The sequence below is a fragment of the Acipenser ruthenus genome, chromosome 25, assembly GCF_902713425.1.
Source record: "Acipenser ruthenus chromosome 25, fAciRut3.2 maternal haplotype, whole genome shotgun sequence".
NCBI classification, from domain to species: domain Eukaryota; kingdom Metazoa; phylum Chordata; class Actinopteri; order Acipenseriformes; family Acipenseridae; genus Acipenser; species Acipenser ruthenus.
In genome coordinates, this window is record NC_081213.1 from 28,434,286 (window position 1) to 28,454,621 (window position 20,336).

The following is a 20,336-nucleotide window of genomic DNA, read 5'->3' on the forward strand; positions in this document are numbered from 1 at the left end:
GGATTACACTAGTTCAGTCTGTCATGTTGATGTTTACAACAATCGATAACCTTGAACATGAGTCTGAATCAACTCTTTCAATTCAAAGTTCGATGATAGTGTTTGCATTGGCAACAGAACATCAGATATTTTCAGAACATTAACCAATGTTCTTACCTCTTATTAGCATTATCAACGCAAATACATGCTTAACTGAGCTGGTTTCACAGAGCCCGATTAGCACTAATCTTGCACTGCCTTACCCAGTTTAACACAAGGTAGTGCAAAATGAGTGATAATCAGGGTCTGTGAAACCAGCCATTCAAATAAACTGCAAGGAACTCTTTAAAAAAAAGTAAGATTTATTTTATTGAAAACAGAACAAATATCAAGAAACCAATAAGAAAGAAACTTTACAGAAACGCCATCAAATGGGTTCTCATGAACTCCTGCTGAGAATCGATTATATTTATACTGTATATAAAACCCATACAAAAGCCCTCTTTCCCCTCTGCTGCAGATCTCTACACACTGCTGTGCAAGCTGAACGTACTCCCAGGTGGGACACTAGTTTTGCCTTTTTTTTTTCTTCGCAGCCACGATTTCTCCCCTCAGACTGTAATTGTGAAGAAGCAGGAGTCTCTATTTCCCGAAGACGCTCTTGGGCGGCTCTTCCTTGGGCTTGTCGAACACTGTCTCTGTTCCGGTCCGGGCGCGGCTGAACACAGACGGGGCTGGAAGGCCGGCTTGCTCTGTCAAAAAAAAAAAATAGAATTCAGCTTTCAGGAGAAGAAGTCTCCCCTGCGGTTGAAAATACTCATTCATTGTAAACCTGGTAAAGAATGATCTGAGAGCACATGAGAGAATCGCACAAAACACACATAATACTGGGGTACTAAACAGGTAAGAGACACTGAATATTCTGTAGCCCGTGTGTGAATCAATGACAAACGACAGGGTTCAAATATGTTCCAATATCCTCACGCCTCGAGGTGTTGTTAAACAGCCTAGAATTACACGGGAGTGCGTTACTGCGCCCCCTATGGGAATTTTTATTGAGTTGTGTTCCCTCTGGATTCGTCTTGAACACAAATGCAGCACTCTACATCAGTTAGAAAAGCCACAGCACGTGCAGATGCACCCCCAAGCGACTCAATGCCAGCCCTGCACGTCATGTGGAGTTTCAGAACATCTGTACTACACGTGTGCATATGCCCAAACTGCCTCCCCTGCATCAACAGCACTCGAGCTTCCAAAGAACAAGGCTTTCCAGCTTCCAGGTCCTGGAGTGCTTATATAACATTGGACTGAACGCCAGGAAAAATAAAAACAACTGCATCCAGAAAACTACATGATCCCCCTGGTGCGCCTCGAAATAGTTTTCTAAAGACGTTGTGGAAATCTGTGCAGCTATAAATCTCAGAACAGAGGACTGGGTGGCGTCTTTCTTTTTTTTGAAGACAGGCAAGGGAAGGCAGCTTCCCATGCTGGTCTTTGGAAAGGGTCTTCAACTTGCCACGGTCCGCATCAAACAGGAATGCCAACTGCTCCAGATTCTAGAGCCTGATTGCAGACTTAAAGGGTCTGAGCCAAACAGTCATTCTCCCATGGTAGATTCCTCCAAGGCTCGCTGGGCTTTGTGCTTCTCACACTGTAAAGACGCTGGATTCTAGTTTATTAGATCAGCACACTTTTCTGTCCTCGTCGTGGGATTATGTGTTTGCTCCCTCCTTCGACCACTCCCCTCTATGTTATTTAAACCCCAGGTAAACTCACCTGGCTGTTGCCAATGCAATCCCAGTTGCAACCCTCCCCCATGCCCAAAACAAGAGGTCACAATCCTGACACATAACAATACCAGTGACTCAACCCTACTGTGTAATGGGAATGAGCTCACCGCACTCCTGCATCACTGCGTAGGTTTTGGATTTGACCTCTCCCTTCAAGCCCAGTTTATTCCGCGCCCCCTTCAGGTCCTCCTCCTTCACTGCAGGGCGTTTCTTCTTCTTCACTTCCGTGGGCTGAGAGAGAGCGCGAGAGAGAGAGGGAGAAAGAGAGAGAGAGAAAGAGAGAGAGAAAGAGAGAGAGGGGGAGAGAGAGGGGGGGAGGGAGAGAGGGAGAAAGAAAAAGAGAGAGGGAGAGAGAGAGAGATAGATAGAGAGAGAAAGAGAGGGAGAAAGAGAGAGAAAGAGAGAGGGGGAGAGGGAGAGAGAGAGAGAGAGCGAGAGAGAGAGATAGAGAGAGGGAGAAAGAGAGAGACATGAATGAGTCCAGGGGAAATCCACAAATCCTCTCTAAACCAGCTAAAAGCTGGAATCGGGCTAGGGGGCTTAAATCAGATTGAGATTGTTCTGAAGCAATCAGTTTGAGTTTGGCAGGTGAACATTCAAAACAATTAAGAACAAGAGGATCAACACACCAGAGTGCCAAACAAGGGATTCAAGGCCAGCCCCCTGCGCACAGAAACTTCAGGGACTGGCTTTTCTTAAAACCCATCATGATGAGCTGTTCATGAAACCCTTCTCATGTGTTTCACAGAAGGTTTATTCTCGTCTTTCAAGGCATCGTTTAATCCACACAAATGTTCATAAAAAGTATATACAGAAGAAACAAAACATAAAGGCACATTTAAAAAAAAATGAATTCCTATTTTTGAAAGTAGAAGATTCTGCGTTACTGTTATAAAATGAAAACACTTTAGGAGAGTTTAGTTACGTGACTTGGTTTTAGTTTTACAGTGATACTGAAAGAAACTTCTCTAAGTCTTTTGGGTTTGGTTTTGTGATGGTTGAAGAGGCTTTAAAAGCACGTCCAACATACAGCATCTCCGCATGCAACGCTAATTCAAACAGGAGTCAGAAAGAAAGAAAACGAAAGCCCTTACCTGAGACATGGCTTGTGAAAGGAGACGCTGGGATCCTGTGTGAGAATTCCTAACTCCCTGTGTTGTGAGCTTGGGAGTTTCCCCCTCTCGGAACCCTTTTTAAAGCAAGGCAATGGTATTGGTCATCTCCTTATTCCAGCTGCCAGTGTTGTCCCTGCTTCTTCTCACGAGCAGTTTATTATTAGTGGTGATGACTTGTGTTTGTAGAAACCAGCCAAGTGTTACCTCACCAGATCAAGCCCTTCTGTGTGACACAGGGGACAGCTGCGATTTTCCAGTCTTGAACAACACTGTGCTTCAGACTGCAAACAGCAGTCTCACATACAAGGCAATGCGCTGAAACTACTGTCCTCCCTCCGTTTCAACATTTTATTCAAGCCAGCCTTTCTTTTGAACAGCCAAACCCTGAAGGAACTTTACCACCACTAGTTCAGACTCTGACAGGTCAAACAAACTGCAGTAGAATTCTCTTTCAAGCTGTTTTTCTCCCACTGAAGTAAACATGCAACTCCTGTCTATTATTAATTCAAAGGCAGACCCCTTCTGTACTGCAGTATTCTCCTGTTGAGATATGGAATTGACATTCTCTTAACAAGCATGTTTAATGCTTCTGTACCGCCTTGTCGTTCTAAACAGATGGTAACAAGCAGTACATTAAACCTGTCTCTGCTACTGAGATAAATAATTATCGTCCAAATTCCTTATCGCCTGCAATATCAAAACAACCATGCCATCCGTAACTAAGATATCTGATCGGACTCAGAGGAAACGCTAACATCCCAACGAGAAGCCTTCTCTCTTGTGTTGCAATGTTAAACTTCTTCCTAGTGACCAGCTTGTGCCAGCTCGCTAGTCCATCCACAAAGAAGCACAGTCTGCAGGGATGACACTAAAGACTCCTATTGCATAGCAGTTTAACTGCCAGCTTGATTAGCCACACTGTGTACAGGTACATTATTTTACAGCAAAAACCAGGAATGGATCAAACTGCTATGCAATGGAAGTCTTACTGCCACCCCTCCTGCAGTCTTGGAAACAACTCTAATATAAAAATAAAAAAATCAGGTCATAGAACTTCAACTGGAAAACAGCCCCTACAAATCGCTGCATGAAGAGATGCCACAACAAGCTGTTTGAAAGTGTCAAGGGATTTAAAGTAGTGACTTACCCGCTGCCAGAAACAGTTCAAACAGCCAACGGAATAGAATGGAAATTGGGACTAACCCAATTCCTAACGGTGCCGCCAGCAGGAGTATAAATATCTCTGAATGAATCCGGGGAGGGCATCAGTTGTCAGTGTTTGTCTCTTGATGGCAGCACCTGCTCATGGCCTCAGTGTTTTAAATTCCAGACACAAGCTGCTCCTGATGAAGGTGCAGCTGCTGATTCACTCTCGTAGTAAACAACAGCGGACGGGCGTGAAGTTTAACTGGGGTGTGGGGTTCTACTGTATTACTGAATGATATGTGCGCCCCAATGACCTGCTGTCCGCTACATGCTGAAATGCGATTCAGGATATACTGTCCTTGATTGAGCTGAAGAGATGACTCAAGATCTCAAGATCTGCACAGCAACAAAGCAGCTCAATTTCAAAACCTTCCGAGGTCCGAATGAAGCGGGCGCTGTAATCCAATCGGGCTCTACTCACAATACTTCAAGGCCTGTTTTGTTTTATTTTATTTTTAAGAGAATTTGGAAACATTTGCATAGGTTCTTTTTGCTTTCTTAGCTTGGGGACATAATTGACCTGCCCTGCAAACAGCAGAAATAGCAAGCAGGGTTGTATGTAGTGAACAGACACAAGCATACAATTTAAGTCTAAAAAACAAATCACATTTATAGAAGGATTACTTTTAAAAAAATAAATAAATATATATATACAATAAAAAAGAAATGACAATTTGTAAAAACGCATTGTTTTTTTATAAACTTTATTGAAACCCTTTTAAATAATGGAAGTACATCATATAGTCAAGACATCTGGTTAAGATCACCCCCCCATCCCCATACTGCAGGGTTCATCCCAGTTCAGAAATGCACAACCATGTTCCTCGTCTATTTCAATGGTCTAAACAGCGGCAGATCCAAATACTGCAGCCCCACTTATCTCTATAGGCATTCTGCTGCCGTCTGACCTTTTGCTTAAATACCTTAAAGCACAGTTAAACAAGCTACTTCAAAGCAACCCTGTCACATGGTGCTGAGCTGTGCAACTGTTTACATATTAAAATGGATTTATTTCAAAAAGACACAAAAAAGATGGTCCCCTTATAAATAAGGTTTTGTCTAACAACTGAACCTCTTTTCTATTAACTGAGGTCAGGTTAGTTGTGGTCCACAACACACATTTATAAATGATATTTGATATTTGCGTATGCAATTCCCAACCCCTCCCTCTTACAATAACGTCAGCCAGTCATCAAACTGTAAAATAACCAGGTTCAGTTTTCATAAAACACGACCGTGTTGGTAAACGGAAGGGGGCCTTTGACAGTATATGATTGTAGAATAAATTCCCTGCAGACTTTTACTATTAGATTATATTAAAGAACCCAAACGAGTCGAGGACACGAGGAGACAAAAGAAGAGAAGGAAAAAGCACCCAAACAAGAATCTGTGTTCCTGTCTCTCGCGTCGTTTCACAGTGTTAAAATGTTCCTGCAGAATTCTCTTTGATTTTGATCATCTTCTTATTGTTTTTTTAATTAATTTATTATTATTTTTAAAACATGTTAAATAAATAGTATTTACAAATCATATGACAAACTAATAATAATAATAATTACTCTGATTCATGTTAATTTTTTCTTTAAATTATTTCTGGTGCAAGAAAAGGCAACGAGTTAAGATTATTCATCATCTTGTATGAATATTAAACAAGGCAAGCTTGTAAACTTGCTCTGTTAAACAGATTTATTATCGCAGATCAAAAGCAACAGGTATTTACTGGTCTTGATTCTTTGCTCTCTCAGAACCGGCAGTGATTTTGAACTCCTTTTAATTTTACAAAGTGTTACAGAACACGATGCAAAGCTTACAAGAAACGCATTGCCTTATCTTTGCTGTCCACGTTTACGTTTTTTAAATCGCACATCATGGGTCAGAAATCAACTGGAAAATACAGCAGGAGGCATAAAGTAATGGGTTTCTTCCAAACATGGCAGGGAGTTCTGGAACACACTCACAGAGAGCGGCCTGTGTGTGCCGGACATGCGGTCTGAACATTAATAATACACACTCGGATATCTGAAAACACTCCTAGGGAAGTGAATGGATCTGTCCTGTGCATCAGGTTAATGGTGAGGCATATCAAAATAATAATAATAATAATAATAATAATAATAATAATAATAATAGACAGCAGGTTTCTAAGATATGCTACGCAGTGTTTTGCTGTGCCAGGGGTGTTGATCTATAATACTGTATATTAAAGCAGTTCATCCAGACCTTTAAAAATCAGAAGACATTCAGTTGGTAAAAACAAAGTGAGTAATATTATCAGATAAGCTCTTTGTTGCCGTTCTCAGTGCCTAATGAGATTTGAACATTCCCGGTGCACCGTTGATCTAAATGTATTAGTTACAGTAGTTTGTTTTCGCACTACAATGCAACAGGAGTACTTTTAAGAAATAAAACCAAACCGTACTGTAGCTAGTATTGCGTGTGCTGTGTTTTAGTCTTTCCAGATCCAGCAGACCAATGGGAGTTACTCAGCCTCGCGTCGGTCAGCTCAATGTGTGTTTGCTGGAAAGCCTTTGAAACGAACCATGAACCATTTATACTCTACTGGTCACATGGAGAAGCATTTTTACTAGCTTCAGACACGCTCTTCTCACCATGTGTGAGGCTGCAGGAGTGCCTCAGCTCTTCTTATGCATTCATACTCACACACAGGACCCGTCCACATGTTTCACGCATCATCATCACTATCATCACCATCGTCATTGTCACCGTCATCATCATCGTCATCATCATCATTGTCACCGTCATCATCATCATCACCATCATCATCGTCATCATCACCGTCATCATCACCATCGTCAGTCATCGTCATCATCATCATCGTCACCGTCACCATCGTCACCACCATCACCATCGTCATCATCATCACCATCATCATCATTACCATCATTGTCACCGTCATCATCATCATCACCATCACCACCATCATCATCATCAGCATCGTCTCCAACCAAAACTGGAGGAATCACAACGCCTCCCTGGGATTGGTCCACTCGAGCTAGAGCGGCCCATTGCTTAATATTTTAATATTTTAATTTGAATATATGTCTTCATCTTGCCCTTCTTTTTTGTTGTGGAAAAGAAATTTTAAAAAAACAACCAAGAAAAACAACTTGCAAGAACTGTGCCTGACAGCAGAACAGAGGACTCCACTGACACAGTAATAAAGCTCTCCTGTGATTATAAAGCTTTGCTCTCTGAAATAAAGGGCAGTAATATGACAATGCAGTTTGATACCCGGATTACTAACCCTTTTTAAAACAGCCCTGTTGCGACCGAATCGTAATCTTCCCACATTCTCAGAACTGGCAGTAGCATTCTGAATTACTGCAAGCTTTTAAAAACAATCTTCCCAACTAGACGTCTTACTGTAGCCTTGCTTTGGTCAGAGTCCATCTACTGAATTAGAATTCTCTCAGAGTTTCCAACACAATTACCTAGACTAGAGGATGGGACAGCAAGAAGAAATATCATAAACTTGGAGAGGAAATATATGTATATATTTCTAGTCTTTTTAATTTCAACGCTGGGCTGACGTGTGAAAATCCCCTACGTCGACTGCTGACCTCTCTTTGATACTCCTTGCTCTGTCCGGTAGTTGCCCTGGAAGGGAAGTTTAGTGGGGTTCTGAGAGCCCAGAGGACCGGTCCGGTGGAGCAGATGGCAGCACCGGGCTGAGGGGGGGGGGGGGGGTCATACCGGCAGCCCGAGCCGGTGCTTCTTCTTCTTCTTCTTGAGGGGCATGGAATTCGTCAGCCTCCTCAGATCGTCTTCTCCATCCGAGTCATCCATCTCATCATCAGCAGAAATCAGGATCTGACACACAGACACACAGTTATTTAAAACCATCCCATGCTTGCAGACTACACTACAAAGACTCTACTCCAATTAGTGTGTGTGTGGAATTGTGTGAAACCAGGGGTGGAAATAAGACTGTTTCACCCATTCCAGAGCTGAATACGAGTTTGATTGACCACAGTGTAAAGGCAACAAGATCAGGTGTGTCTTGTTAAACTCAGATAAACTGCTATGCAACGGGAGTCTTATTTCCATCCCTGTAATAGAATGAACCGTGCACCCGGCTAAGCGCAAGGGAACCCCCCTGGATCCCCACGGTTAGAAGCCCGGCCGGCGTGGGGATGCAGGCGTCTGATCAAAGTCTCCCCAGGCTGCTCACCTCCGACTCGGACTCCTCGTGAGAGTGAGCCCGCCGATAACGGACCTTTCTGCTGCTGCGAGAATCGTCCCCTGCCTCCTCCTCCAGCTTGGCTTTCGTCTTCCCCTTCTTCATGAGGAAGTTATCAACCACCCAGAACATCAGCGCCTGGCAGGGCCACAGAGATCAGGGTTACTGCCCTTGCAATACGATACTTCACTGTCTGCGGCAGCTTCACTTTGCGGATGTCCCAGGATGGACATGTTTACTGCAGCAGTTGCTTGGCGTGTATAAAGTATACATCACCCTGTACATTAGAGCTGCACAAGAAGATTATTTAATTATTCAGAGGGAGATCTCCACAGCTCAGGGTCACTGGTGTGGATCTGGCTAAGTTATCATTCAGAGTGAAACTAGTGAAAAAACAGCTGCTTGGATTTGTGTGGATTGCTGTTCTCCACAGTCTAAAAAAAGCAGAAATCCTTCAAAAAATATATAGCTCCACAAAGAGTGATAGAAAAGTCCTGGTAGACATGCATGCTAATACAGAGTCACATCATTATACATTCATCCACAGACAGACGATAACCAGGATCTCTTCACTGTCATGGATCCATTGTTTAGGGGAGGTGCACTTACATTGACAAAGAAGGGAACTATCAACATAACAATGGCCAGTTCCAGCTGGGGGTTCTCAATGGGATTCAGGAGTGCAAGCTGCAGAACAAACACAGAAACAGGATTGCATGGGGGGGGGGGGGAATCCATCAGCATCAATTCAGAAATATCCAAACTCAAAGTGCACAAGCACATTTCAACACAAAGCTCTTTTCTCCTTGTGCTGAAAAGGTTTTTATAATATGCTTTACCATTCCTCTGGTGCTTTACAAAGCTAACCTATGCTTTACTGTGCTTTATTGCACTTTGCTATGCTTTTACAATGGGAAACTTGTCTAAGGGTCACGACAGAATTACATGTATATTATGCAAGCTCAGGGTGTATTCAGCCTCCCGTGAAGTCCCTGCATACTGTGTCACTGATCCAGGAGCACTGACCTTCTTCCACTGAGGTAAGAGCAGGACCAGGATGATCACGACCTTCTCAAACATCATGATGAGGATGTAGAGAGCGCACTGGCCCACCCAGGCACTGCACTGCAGGGGCTCTCCTGAAACACATACAGCCCACAATCAAACAATGCCTCACATGATACACTTACAATGTTGCTTTTTGTGTGGGGGAAAAAGCGTGTTTTTCAACTTGACCATTGCAGTTACCATGAAATAACAGGGGATGGAAATGAGACTCCCACTGCATAGCACCCACTCCAGGTTTTAAAATGTGCTTGATTAGCCCCGGTGTACAGGTAACAAGCTCAGGTGTGTCTTATTAAACTCAGAGTAAAACCAGGAAAGGATCAAACTGCTACGGAGTCTTATTGACATCCCTGAACAATCATTGGCAACAAGGATACAATGGTTTATCGAATATCCAGGATGTAAAGCAAGTGTAACATTCACCAGTTCTTCTGCCCTCGTTCTGTCTGAAACCGTTTACAGCTGTACCCCTTAATAAAGAGCCCAGTAACAATGACGTCACTTTAACAAAGAGCCCAATAACAATGACGTCACTTTAACAAAGAGCCCAAAAACAATGAAGTCACTTTAACAAAGAGCCCAATAACAATGACGTCACTTTAACAAAGAGCCCAAAAACAATGACGTCACTTTAACAAAGAGCCCAATAACAATGACGTCACTTTAACAAAGAGCCCAATAACAATGACGTCACTTTAACAAAGAGCCCAATAACAATGTCAGTTTCTTCATTTTTTAGAAATTTTTACAGAAGTTGGACTGACAGATACTGGAATACCTCAACTATTTGGGGGGGGGGGGAAAGGACTGAATTACAGGGTGCAAAAAAAAAAAAAGAAAAAAGGATGAGAAATACCCTCCAAAAAATAACTCTGATGAAGCAGGACCGCTATGTTATACAAACACAGTCCGTCAGTTCAGTTTGGATATGTGAACCCCCCCTCTCGATTACGGTTAGGACAGTCCCATTGCTGCACTGTTAACCTGGCAGAGCTACAGCACTCCTTATATAGGGGTGAATCATTTCAATTCACTGCGCAGCAGGGAACACTGGCCCCCATCCAAGACACTGCCTTATAATGCACTGACTTCATCACACTCCCTTCTAATGCAAACACTCTCACTGTGCCAGTGTACCCAGAAGACACTGGCAAAGATGTCAAAATGTTTGTGTGACGGACTAAATATTTCATTTTAAATGAGGTATAAGATCATGAAACAGATCAAACCTCCACCTCTGTGTCTCCTCCCTCACTGTAGACCAGCTGTACAGAACACAGTGCTATCAGGTTAACTTGAACCCCACTGGAATTATAAAAGAGGGCTTTGAGAATAAAGGACTCGTCTATTACTGCAATTCAGGGATGCAAATACGATTCCTACTGCATAACAGTTTCACCCATTCCAGGTTTTAATACGAGCTTGACTAGCCCCAGTGTGTGCAGGTAACAAGCTCAGGTGTGTCTTACTAAACTCATAGTAATACCAGGAATGGAGCAAACTGCTGTGCAATAGGAGTCTTATTGCCATCCTTGTAATTGTTGTTATTGCTGACAGCTGCACATCAATCCCATGATCTACACAGCACCCCTTTGCTCTTGCACCGACAGCAGAGTCTCTCCCCTCTTAATCATAGTAATCTCCCAGCTGCTCCTCTTAGTCCCACCAGCCACCCAGCCTAACCGCTTATTAAAAACCAAACAGACAAGCAAGCACTGTGCTGGGCTCAGAGAAATGGGCACAGCACACAACACTACTGTTTTTGTGTGTTAGTTCTGCATGATGTGAAATATGAAAGTATATTCAGTGGTACTCCTATAGAGACTTGCAATCCACCCCCACAAAAAAGGCACTTTAGAAGTCCTGCTTTTCAATAAATAAAGCAATTCTGTGATGGTCTGAAGGGATCGGGGATGGAAATAAGACTCCTATTGCATATCAGTTCCACCTATTCCACAGTGTGATTAGCCAGTGTGTAGAGGTAACAAGCTCAGGTGTGTCTTGTTAAACTCATAGTAAAAACAGGAATGGATCAAACTGCTATGCAATGGGAGTCTTATTTCCATTCTTGATGGATTAGGAGTTACCAGGTTCCTGCACTGATGGGGTCGTTACTGGGAAGAGTTTGATTCCTCGGCTTGTGAAACTTCAGTCCTGCGAGGACTGTTTAAGCCTCCTGAGCAACTTGACGGCACAGCGCTTGACCCCAGACCCCCAGCTCACAACACCCCCTCTGTGTCTGCTCATAAAAAGCTACTGTTGAAACAGCGTGACTTCACGGAAATGGAAGTGCCCACCGCCCCCCCTTCAAACAGAAACACAGTCTGTACAGAACGAAGAGGGCTCCGTCTGTGTGGGTTTCTCTTGTTAGGGACATTCAGTCTCTTTTTCTTTTTTTATACATTTTTATTAAAATATACTATAAATTCAGAAACACTTGAATAAAATAAAAAAATAAAAAAATGATATTATATTAGCACAGAGAACTAAACCAAGAAAATCAGAATCCAAGAGGATACACATCAATCACTAGAAATACTTCATTGCTAGAACACTTCACCCTAATAAAACGCTACACCGCACACCAGGGCATTCCTCATGAAGCTCTTATAAACACTGGCTGTACCTATTAAGGAAGTCTTCAGTGAGCACATTCAGTCAGACTGCTATTTCAGTGAGGATGGCACCTCCTGTAACGTGAACAGGTCATGTGACGCTGTGGAGGAACCCAAGCGTCTCAGTCATCAACAGACAAGACAAGGGGCTTCTGTCACCCTTTCTAAATAACACTAGAGCACAGAGCCAGGTTGTGTTTCAGAGGTCTGATCCTGCATGCTGGATGCTTCCAGATCTCGCTCAGCCGGTCGCGGACACTTTCAGCTTTCACCCCCAACTATTAAACACTCACAGCTATAAGGTTCAACGTCTTCAAGACAGTCCAAAATGTTGCCACTGATCTTAATGAAGTTTCTTTTAGCATGTCTGAAAAATGTCACGTTGACTACAGAAGCATTCAAGGGGAGACTGTGAAGTGAGGCTGGTGAGGGTATAGCGACACCTAGTGGTTTGTATGTCAGTTCCTACATGATCAGTCAATGCAGGGAGACATGTCTTGCTGATGCAGTTAATGAATTTCGTCCCACATGTAATTCATCCACAAATACAAACAATATTTCTGAGGTAACACTTTTGAGTTAATAAGGCAGTGAATCTCCATTGAGCAGCACAGCAGAGCTCACTGAAGTTCCCAAAGTGGTTCTTGACAGAAGAGGGAGTGTGTTTTTATAGTTGGTATGAATACAGACCCTGCCCCTATCTCATCATAAATGGCCATTTGATCTTACAGGTCGAGCACATGTACATCGCGATACAGATGGACTTGCAGCCTGCGTGTGGTGATGCGCACCGCACTGTGATATTAGTGCTGGTTACAGCCCTGCTTTCAGACGTGTTTAAAGCTGTGTGAGTTCTGTAGGGTCTCTGGAGGTGTGGTTCTTACCATACTCCCCGAAGCGCAGAGAGTCCCACTGCTGCCACTCCACGAGCCACGAGACCACGCGCACCCCCGTGTAGATCACCAGCATCCCCAGCGTGGCGTCCAGCAGGAAATTGATGAGGTACCTGCAGCCAGAGAGGAGGGGAGAGGGGAGCACCCCGTCACTGCACCTGCCGCAGGCTACAACGAGCAAACAACACCCCCCTGTTCAGAAAACCCTGGGCAGGACCTTGCACTAATTCCATCAGGAGTTACACCAAGGGGAAGAATAATCAAATAAATCAATCATACGCCCTACAAACTAACACTTCTGTTCTGCTGGGGGGCTGAGAGGGGTACTGAAATGGATCTGTTTCATTTCAGGAATGTTTGTAATCAGCAATCCCTCAAACTGGGTGTGGTAGCTTTTTGTTTTATTGTTTATAAATGACTCCGACATGAATGTGAGCAATACTTCACGTGTGTAACAGAACTATAGCATTCATTTGAGAATGAATGCAAACCCCTTACACTGTGCCCTTGCTTCTGCATCTGCCCCGAGGTTCACACCTACGTGCCACATGCACATTTGAACCCATGCAAACAGTTACCCCTCCACCCAGCGCTGGTACAATGAAATCACTTACAGGGAGCAGGGGTCCTCTTCGGTGAGGTCTGATAAATAAACGTTTGCAAAGTGAATGAACAGCATCCCAATAGCCTGCTTGGAAGTGTCCAAAAACCTGCGAGAGAAGCAGGCTTAGTGACGGGTCTTCAACATGAGTGAGAATGACAGGACTCTCTACAGTCAGTAACGTTAAGAATTACATCATCTTATTGTAGGAGCCCCATCCACGGCACCACACACACGCACGCACGCACACACACACACACGAGTCACAACAGCAATAACAAAACACGTGACTCTACACTGATTTACGCTGACGTCTGTATCATTAAAAAAACAAACAAGATCCTCCCTAGCATTTGAAACAGTTTTCAGACACTGCACTGCGTTGGTTTCAGTTCCTCTGTGGTAATGTAACCCTACACACACGTCTCCGTTTACAGACCCTGCTTTCCAAACTAGGTGCCCGTTGTTCTCAGTTCCTGTTTCGTTCAGCGTTCTTCCCTGTTGAACACCAGCTGGGTTTTTGTAAACATAACTGCAGATCCCTTCCAAACCAATGGGGTGAAACGTGGAGAAGGTTAACCCTGCATGCTTAGACATGCATATGTAGGCTTTATCATGAGACAGTGCGAACACATCGCTTTCAACGATTCTAGTTTGGGTTGACTTCACCACTCCTGTTAAATTCTAGCTGGGACCCTTGAGCATGGTGATATGAAGAGGAGGTAGATATTAAAATGCTAAATGTATTTCAGTGAAAGGAATCATGTTACCATATCCTCCATGGCCGTCTCTCATGCTTCGGTTCCCTGAAGCGCTTCACTGCAACAGAAGGAGACATTTGAAATGAAATTAGCAACACAAGCACAACACAATGGAAACAGGTCCTGCCTACGCTACTGAACGCTAACCAATACGATGTGCAGCAAGGCAATGGAACTGATAGAGCCTCATGCTGCAAAGTGAGCGAGCCAGTCAAGGCAAAGTACACCCTAAGCAGGACTGCAGAGCCTGCTCTTCTCTGCTAGCTGCTACAATCGCTTTCAGGTCTGTCTGACAGCAGGTGGCTGAAAAGTGTTGTGTGCTGCAATAGAAAAATGAAACAGTAAAGCAGTTTCTAGAGCAACTCCGCAGCAGCCCCACCAGAAACAAAGTCAACTGGCCCTTAAGGGGTTACTCACCGTATGGAGACGTAGCTATGTGTGCAAACAAAAGCATGTGTACAGTTAATGCAAGCGCTGCGCTGGCTTTACAGTAAAGCATGGGAAGCGTCCGGGTGTGGTCCACCTGCATGCATTGAATAGTGCTTCCACACACCAATCCCTCACGCTGGGTTCTTACAGGGTGTGCTTCGGCAGGGTCTCGTTCTGAAGTACCTCTGGAATAAGCAGAGCAGTCCCCCCCGTTTGAGAGGTGGGAAATGAAAACGAACCACAGATTACAGTTTAGTTCTTAGATCTTCCTGAAGCAGGACACCGGTATGGTTAAAACACACCCTGAGATGAACAAACAAGATCCCCAGGCTTGTGCTGAATTCGTGTCAGAACAGTATTTCATGAGTATCACTTCTCTTAGTGGTGTAACATTGAGTAATTACTGTGTACGCTTTACATGTCTGATCTAGCTGCTTCCGATTCCTTATTTCACAAACCCATCCTTATCTCTAACCCATCAGAGGTGTTTTTTATTTTGAATCAACAAGAGGTTTAACTCTGTTTCTTATTGACTGTACACTACAGCTTCCATTGAACTGCCCTTCAGTTTTTTTGCAGCAGATGGCTTTTTAATGAAGATAAAGAGTCTGTGCCAGTGAAGTAACAGGCCAATACAATTACAGGGAGTTCCATCAGTGCCTGTGACACAGTGAAACCCCACCGGAGATTACAATCTCCATGGCTGTCATGACAGGCTCTGCATCCATCCCGTTGCTGTTGAGTCGCTGCTGCAGCACAAATCGATTGCTGGGGGTCACAGATGTTCCCATCTAGTCATTCTACAAACACCACGACTTCATAGCAAACGCATGGCGTTTTGGAGGATCACTGGCATGCTCTTATGAAGGACAATAAAATCACATGCTTATTTCTGAAGAGGGCACACAGGTCTACTCAGGGATAACGAGATATTCAGCTGACTGAGCACACGGGGTGAAGACAGCCAATAAATGTCCCACACCCAGCACCATAAACCAGCAACACTGTTTGTATGTGACTTACCTACCGAGCTGCTTATTCACAGGTTGTTGTCTCAAGGGCATCATGAAACTAGTCTCCACATGCTCATTCATTTTAAAAAGTGTAGCAGTGAAACTCACTGTAACCTTTTATCATACCTTGCACAGCTAGCAGCAGTTCGGACTGCATTCATATTTTAAGGCTTCTGACTTTTCTGTAAAGGTATATATATATTAAAAAAAGCAAATAATTCAGTAAGAAGAGCAGCTGAACAGTAGCAAAGTGTGGTGCTGTGACATTTCAAGAGGCTCAGGGTGACGGCTTCAGCACAGCTCAATGCAGTACTGTAGAGAGTGAGGTGCAGACCTGGAGACCAGCGCAATGCGATCAGCTCTTTCTCTTGTATTGTCTTTGCTGGTTTGACAATCACAGCACTGTGACACGGCTTCAGTATGGCTCAATGCAGTACTGTAGAGAGTGAGGTGCAGACCTGGAGACCAGCGCAATGCGATCAGCTCTTTCTCTTGTATTGTCTTTGCTGGTTTGACAATCACAGCACTGTGACACGGCTTCAGCATGGCTCAATGCAGTACTGTAGGCTCCACATATATTAGGACATCACCAGCTCTAGAGGAAGTATTTATGAGAAACGGTATCATTGCACAGACATGTAGGCTACCGTGCATGTCTGTACACTGCAAGCGCACCGTTTACACACACAGTTTCCTAACAATTTAGCAAGACGGGTCCGCCAGTGTAACCCAACACCAGCCCCATTCTCATGGTGTTTGCACACTAATGCACCAAGCCTGCTGAAAGGGTTTTGGTGCATTAGCTTACAATGGAGCTCAGCGACTGCTCATTGCTCTGGGACTGGCTCCTGAAATCTGTCCCTCATTAAACTTTGATAAGCAGAGTAAACAGAAAAATGTGAACCCTTATCACGAGGCCCACAGCCAACCTATGGATCGGCTCTCTGTGTTCAACACCAGCCTTGAGAGAGACTTGGATTCTTTTAGATGATGTTTTTTGGTTGATATATATATTTATTTATTTATTTATTTATTTTTATGGAACGGTTCCAGAGCCCTGCCGAATTTGCTGAGGAACTTCTTCAGGCTACTCGGAGAGACTTGAAGGTGCTACAAAAGCAAATCTTCAGCTGTATTTGCATGAGAGAGCACAGGGTTAAAAAAAAAAAGAGAAAACATGTCTACAATCAGCCTTGAAGAGATCTTCAGCAAACTGAACATCAGTCTCGTGACAGAACGGTAACACATGAAGTGGACTGGGAACTACACTGCAAAGATAAAACAGGAATGCATGGAACCAACTGAAGACACCTCTACAGATCTCAATAAAATCCACTTGCTTTTATCCGACCAGTGTCTTCACAATTCTAGGCTGATTTAGTAATGCTTATCCTAAAGCATAGTAAAAACAGATACCTAAGGGTAAACAGTTGGCACTCATTTCCTTAGGCAGGTTTGTATATATATAATCACACACACACAGAGTACATTACAAAACCTGCAATTATAAGTGCGAGAGATGGGTTAATGCTACCCCTCATGGCGTGGTAGTGGCCACAGATCCACGTTTCTAGTGGACAGTAACAACATACTTACACATCAAAGTACTGAACGCCACGACTGCCAGCAGCCCCTGCAGAAAGATCCCAAAGCTGTCCATCAGCGCTCCGTTCTCACAGCCCCGCTCGTTAGTCGTGGAGCTCGGGCTTGTCGAGGAGGACAGGGTGTTGTTTCTGGACGGAGCAGAGATGACCGCGCTCCTGATAACCAGTCCGGCGGCGCTAGAGATCTGGTGCCCATCAAGGTTCAGTGCCATTGCGGAACAGATACAGGGAGCTTAACAAAAAACAGAGACTCCGAACTTGCGCTTCAAACTAAAGCGAGATTCTTCAGCAGCGCCCTACAGCTGCGGTAGTGTGCTTAATAATATGATGTTCGTTAATAAGATTAGTGGAGATCTACAGCGATGAGAAGAGCTCTAAATGAACAGCAGCTCAGTCCATCCTCGCCTCTCTCCCAGCGTCATCACCGCAACGACACGATGCAAAGCCGGCAGAGTAACATCCACACTTACTTTTGTATTGTAAAAAATATATATACTCACAACTAGTCCTGGCGTAGCATTCTTTAATCGACTTGTTTGTACTTGTTACGTATATAATTTCTACTCTCCGTTATTAATTATGCACGCTTTTGGCTTGGAGTTTAAAAACACGACATCACCTCGCTTTTCTGACGTCATGGTTATTAGCTACTTAATATTTTTTTGGCTGTATCACCAAAAAAAAAAAAACAACGCCGCACTTTTCAGTCGAGACAGTTTTCACCCCCTTCCTTTGAATCCGTGATGCTGGACATCTGAAATGTCCCAGTCCCATCAAATCCGTGATGCTGGACAGCTGAAATGTCCCAGTCCCATCAAATCCGTGATGCTGGACAGCTGAAATGTCCCAGTCCCATCAAATCCGTGATGCTGGACAGCTGAAATGTCCCAGTCCCATCAAATCCGTGATGCTGGACAGCTGAAATGTCCCAGTCCCATCAAATCCGTGATGCTGGACAGTTGAAATGTCCCAGTCCCATCAAATCGGTAAATTATTTGCCCCCTAGACCACTTGATTGCCAAGGCTGTGTTGTTTTCGTTGCATATGTTTATTTACGTCCGATTCTGTCCATTCAACAAATCTAATAAAGCAAAGCCACGTACGCCTCTTCTAGTTTTGCATCAATGTGTATTCCGCGATGACAGACAGATCAGCGTCACAACTGCATGTTACACAGCGGTACTAAAGACGCTCACATCCAAAACATCTATTTTCCTCGCTGTCATCCCCAGATTCTCACACAGCATGTAGACACACAGACAGCCAGACAGTTAGTCTCGTTGTTATGGATTTGTTATAAACAGGACTCAGGACTCTCGCTTGTTGTTATTACTGCGTTCATAGCCCGTGACCACCCGAACTCTTCGGACGTTGCAATACAGCTAATATAATCATAAAACTAGCACCTGTACAAGACTAAACAGCTACACTAGCTACTTTACTGCATCCCACAGCTCCTCCGCCGGCTCTCTTTCTCACTCCAGACTCCTCGTTCACAGTCTCCAGGCCTGTAACGCCCAGACGTTGCCCAGTCAGTGGTTTCCAGTGCACTCTGGGAGATGTAGTCCAACACACGCACGCCCTCCTATATCTGCAGATACGTTAGGTCTGTTAAGAGCTTCTGAGCGGTACTACACTCCCCACATCCCATTGCGATGCGAATCCCGTGGCTCGTAGAGCTACGAGAGTGAAAATAATTGATAGTTCCGCTGTTACTGACTAGATGCAAAAATATAATTACCCGATAGTAACCCCCCCACCACCTCCAAATAAATAAATTAACAAAATCATATTTATTAAAAAATAAAATAAATAAATAAATAAATAAATAAATAAATAAATAAATAAGTATTACACTGTAATATGCAACAGATACATTTGGTTATTTGGTTTAGCCCGTCCTGATTCGCTTGGTATCTGGAGGTGTCTTTTTTGCGTGTACACCCGCCTGTCTGAATGTCACACCTGCAATGTATCTTGAGAATACGATAAGAAGAGTCCTCACTATATAGAGAGACAAATACACAAGAGTCCTCACTATATAGAGAGACAAATACACAAGAGAGTCCTCACTATATAGAGACAAATACACAAGAGAGTCCTCACTATATAGAGAGACAAATGCACAAGAGAGTCCTCACTATATAGAGAGACAAATACACAAGAGAGTCCTCACTATATAGAGAGACAAATACACAAGAGAGTCCTCACTATACAGAGACAAATACACAAGAGAGTCCTCACTATATAGAGAGACAAATACACAAGAGAGTCCTCACTATGTAGAGAGACAAATACACAAGAGAGTCCTCACTATATAGAGAGACAAATACACAAGAGAGTCCTCACTATACAGAGACAAATACACAAGAGAGTCCTCACTATATAGAGAGACAAATGCACAAGAGAGTCCTCACTATATAGAGAGACAAATACACAAGAGAGTCCTCACTATATAGAGACAAATACACAAGAGAGTCCTCACTATATAGAGACAAATACACAAGAGAGTCCTCACTATATAGAGACAAATACACAAGAGAGTCCTCACTATACAGAGAGACAAATACACAAGAGAGTCCTCACTATGTAGAGAGACAAATACACAAGCTTGTCATCTTTATTTCTAGGTGTTAATGTTCCTGTTTCCTCTCTTGTCAGCCCAAACTGCACAGGAGCTGTGCTAACGGCAGCCTGGAACTTCACAATGAATCCCCGTGCAGCACAGTGCTGGAGAGCTGCTTTTCATCCCTGTCTCAGCAATACAGTAATACCCTTTTCATCTAAAGAAGTTTCACGCTGATGGCTTTAAACACAACAAGTAATAAGCAACGTGCATTTTACACATGAACCTGCCGCGTGCTGCGTGGAGCCCAGGATCCAGGGACTGTGCATTTTACACATAAACCTGCCGTGTGCTGCGTGGAGCCCAGGATCCAGGGACTGTGCATTTTACACATGAACCTGCCGTGTGCTGCGTGGAGCCCAGGATCCAGGGACTGTGCATTTTATACATGAACCTGCCGTGTGCTGCGTGGAGCCCAGGATCCAGGGACTGAGC

The 20,336-nt window shown here is 43.8% G+C and overlaps 1 protein-coding gene across 3 annotated transcripts; it reads right to left on the minus strand.

The window, feature by feature from the left end:
• Window positions 1-323: 323 nt before the first annotated feature.
• On the minus strand, window positions 324-18,856 carry LOC117964075 (store-operated calcium entry regulator STIMATE-like). 3 transcript variants are annotated; one of them, XM_034906374.2, is made up of 10 exons: window positions 17,268-18,856; window positions 14,239-14,287; window positions 13,482-13,577; window positions 12,859-12,980; window positions 9,318-9,430; window positions 8,901-8,978; window positions 8,283-8,429; window positions 7,805-7,921; window positions 1,877-2,000; window positions 324-731 (listed from the first exon to the last, which is right to left on the minus strand). In XM_034906374.2, the coding sequence occupies exons 1-10, from the start codon at window positions 17,485-17,487 to the stop codon at window positions 622-624; spliced, it is 1,176 nt and encodes a 391-aa protein (XP_034762265.2). In that variant the 5' UTR covers window positions 17,488-18,856; the 3' UTR covers window positions 324-621. The 3 variants fall into 3 exon arrangements, with proteins under 3 accessions (XP_034762265.2, XP_058856009.1, XP_058856008.1); XM_059000026.1 differs by lacking the exons at window positions 7,805-7,921; window positions 8,283-8,429; window positions 8,901-8,978; ... (3 more) ...; window positions 14,239-14,287; window positions 17,268-18,856 and adding exons at window positions 2,864-2,958; window positions 4,032-4,049; XM_059000025.1 differs by lacking the exons at window positions 7,805-7,921; window positions 8,283-8,429; window positions 8,901-8,978; ... (3 more) ...; window positions 14,239-14,287; window positions 17,268-18,856 and adding an exon at window positions 2,864-3,146.
• Between the last annotated feature and the right edge of the window lie 1,480 nt (window positions 18,857-20,336).

Excerpts from the sequence above, each read along its gene's own strand:
- LOC117964075 (XM_034906374.2), bottom strand. The coding sequence starts at position 17,487 with ATGGCACTGAACCTTGATGGGCACCAGATCTCTAGCGCCGCCGGACTG. Across the intron at positions 13,578-14,238 it reads AGACGGCCATGGAGGATATG|GTTTTTGGACACTTCCAAGC; the intron begins GTAACATGATTC and ends CTTCTCTCGCAG. Across the intron at positions 732-1,876 it reads CGCAGTGATGCAGGAGTGCG|AGCAAGCCGGCCTTCCAGCC; the intron begins GTGAGCTCATTC and ends TTTTTTTGACAG.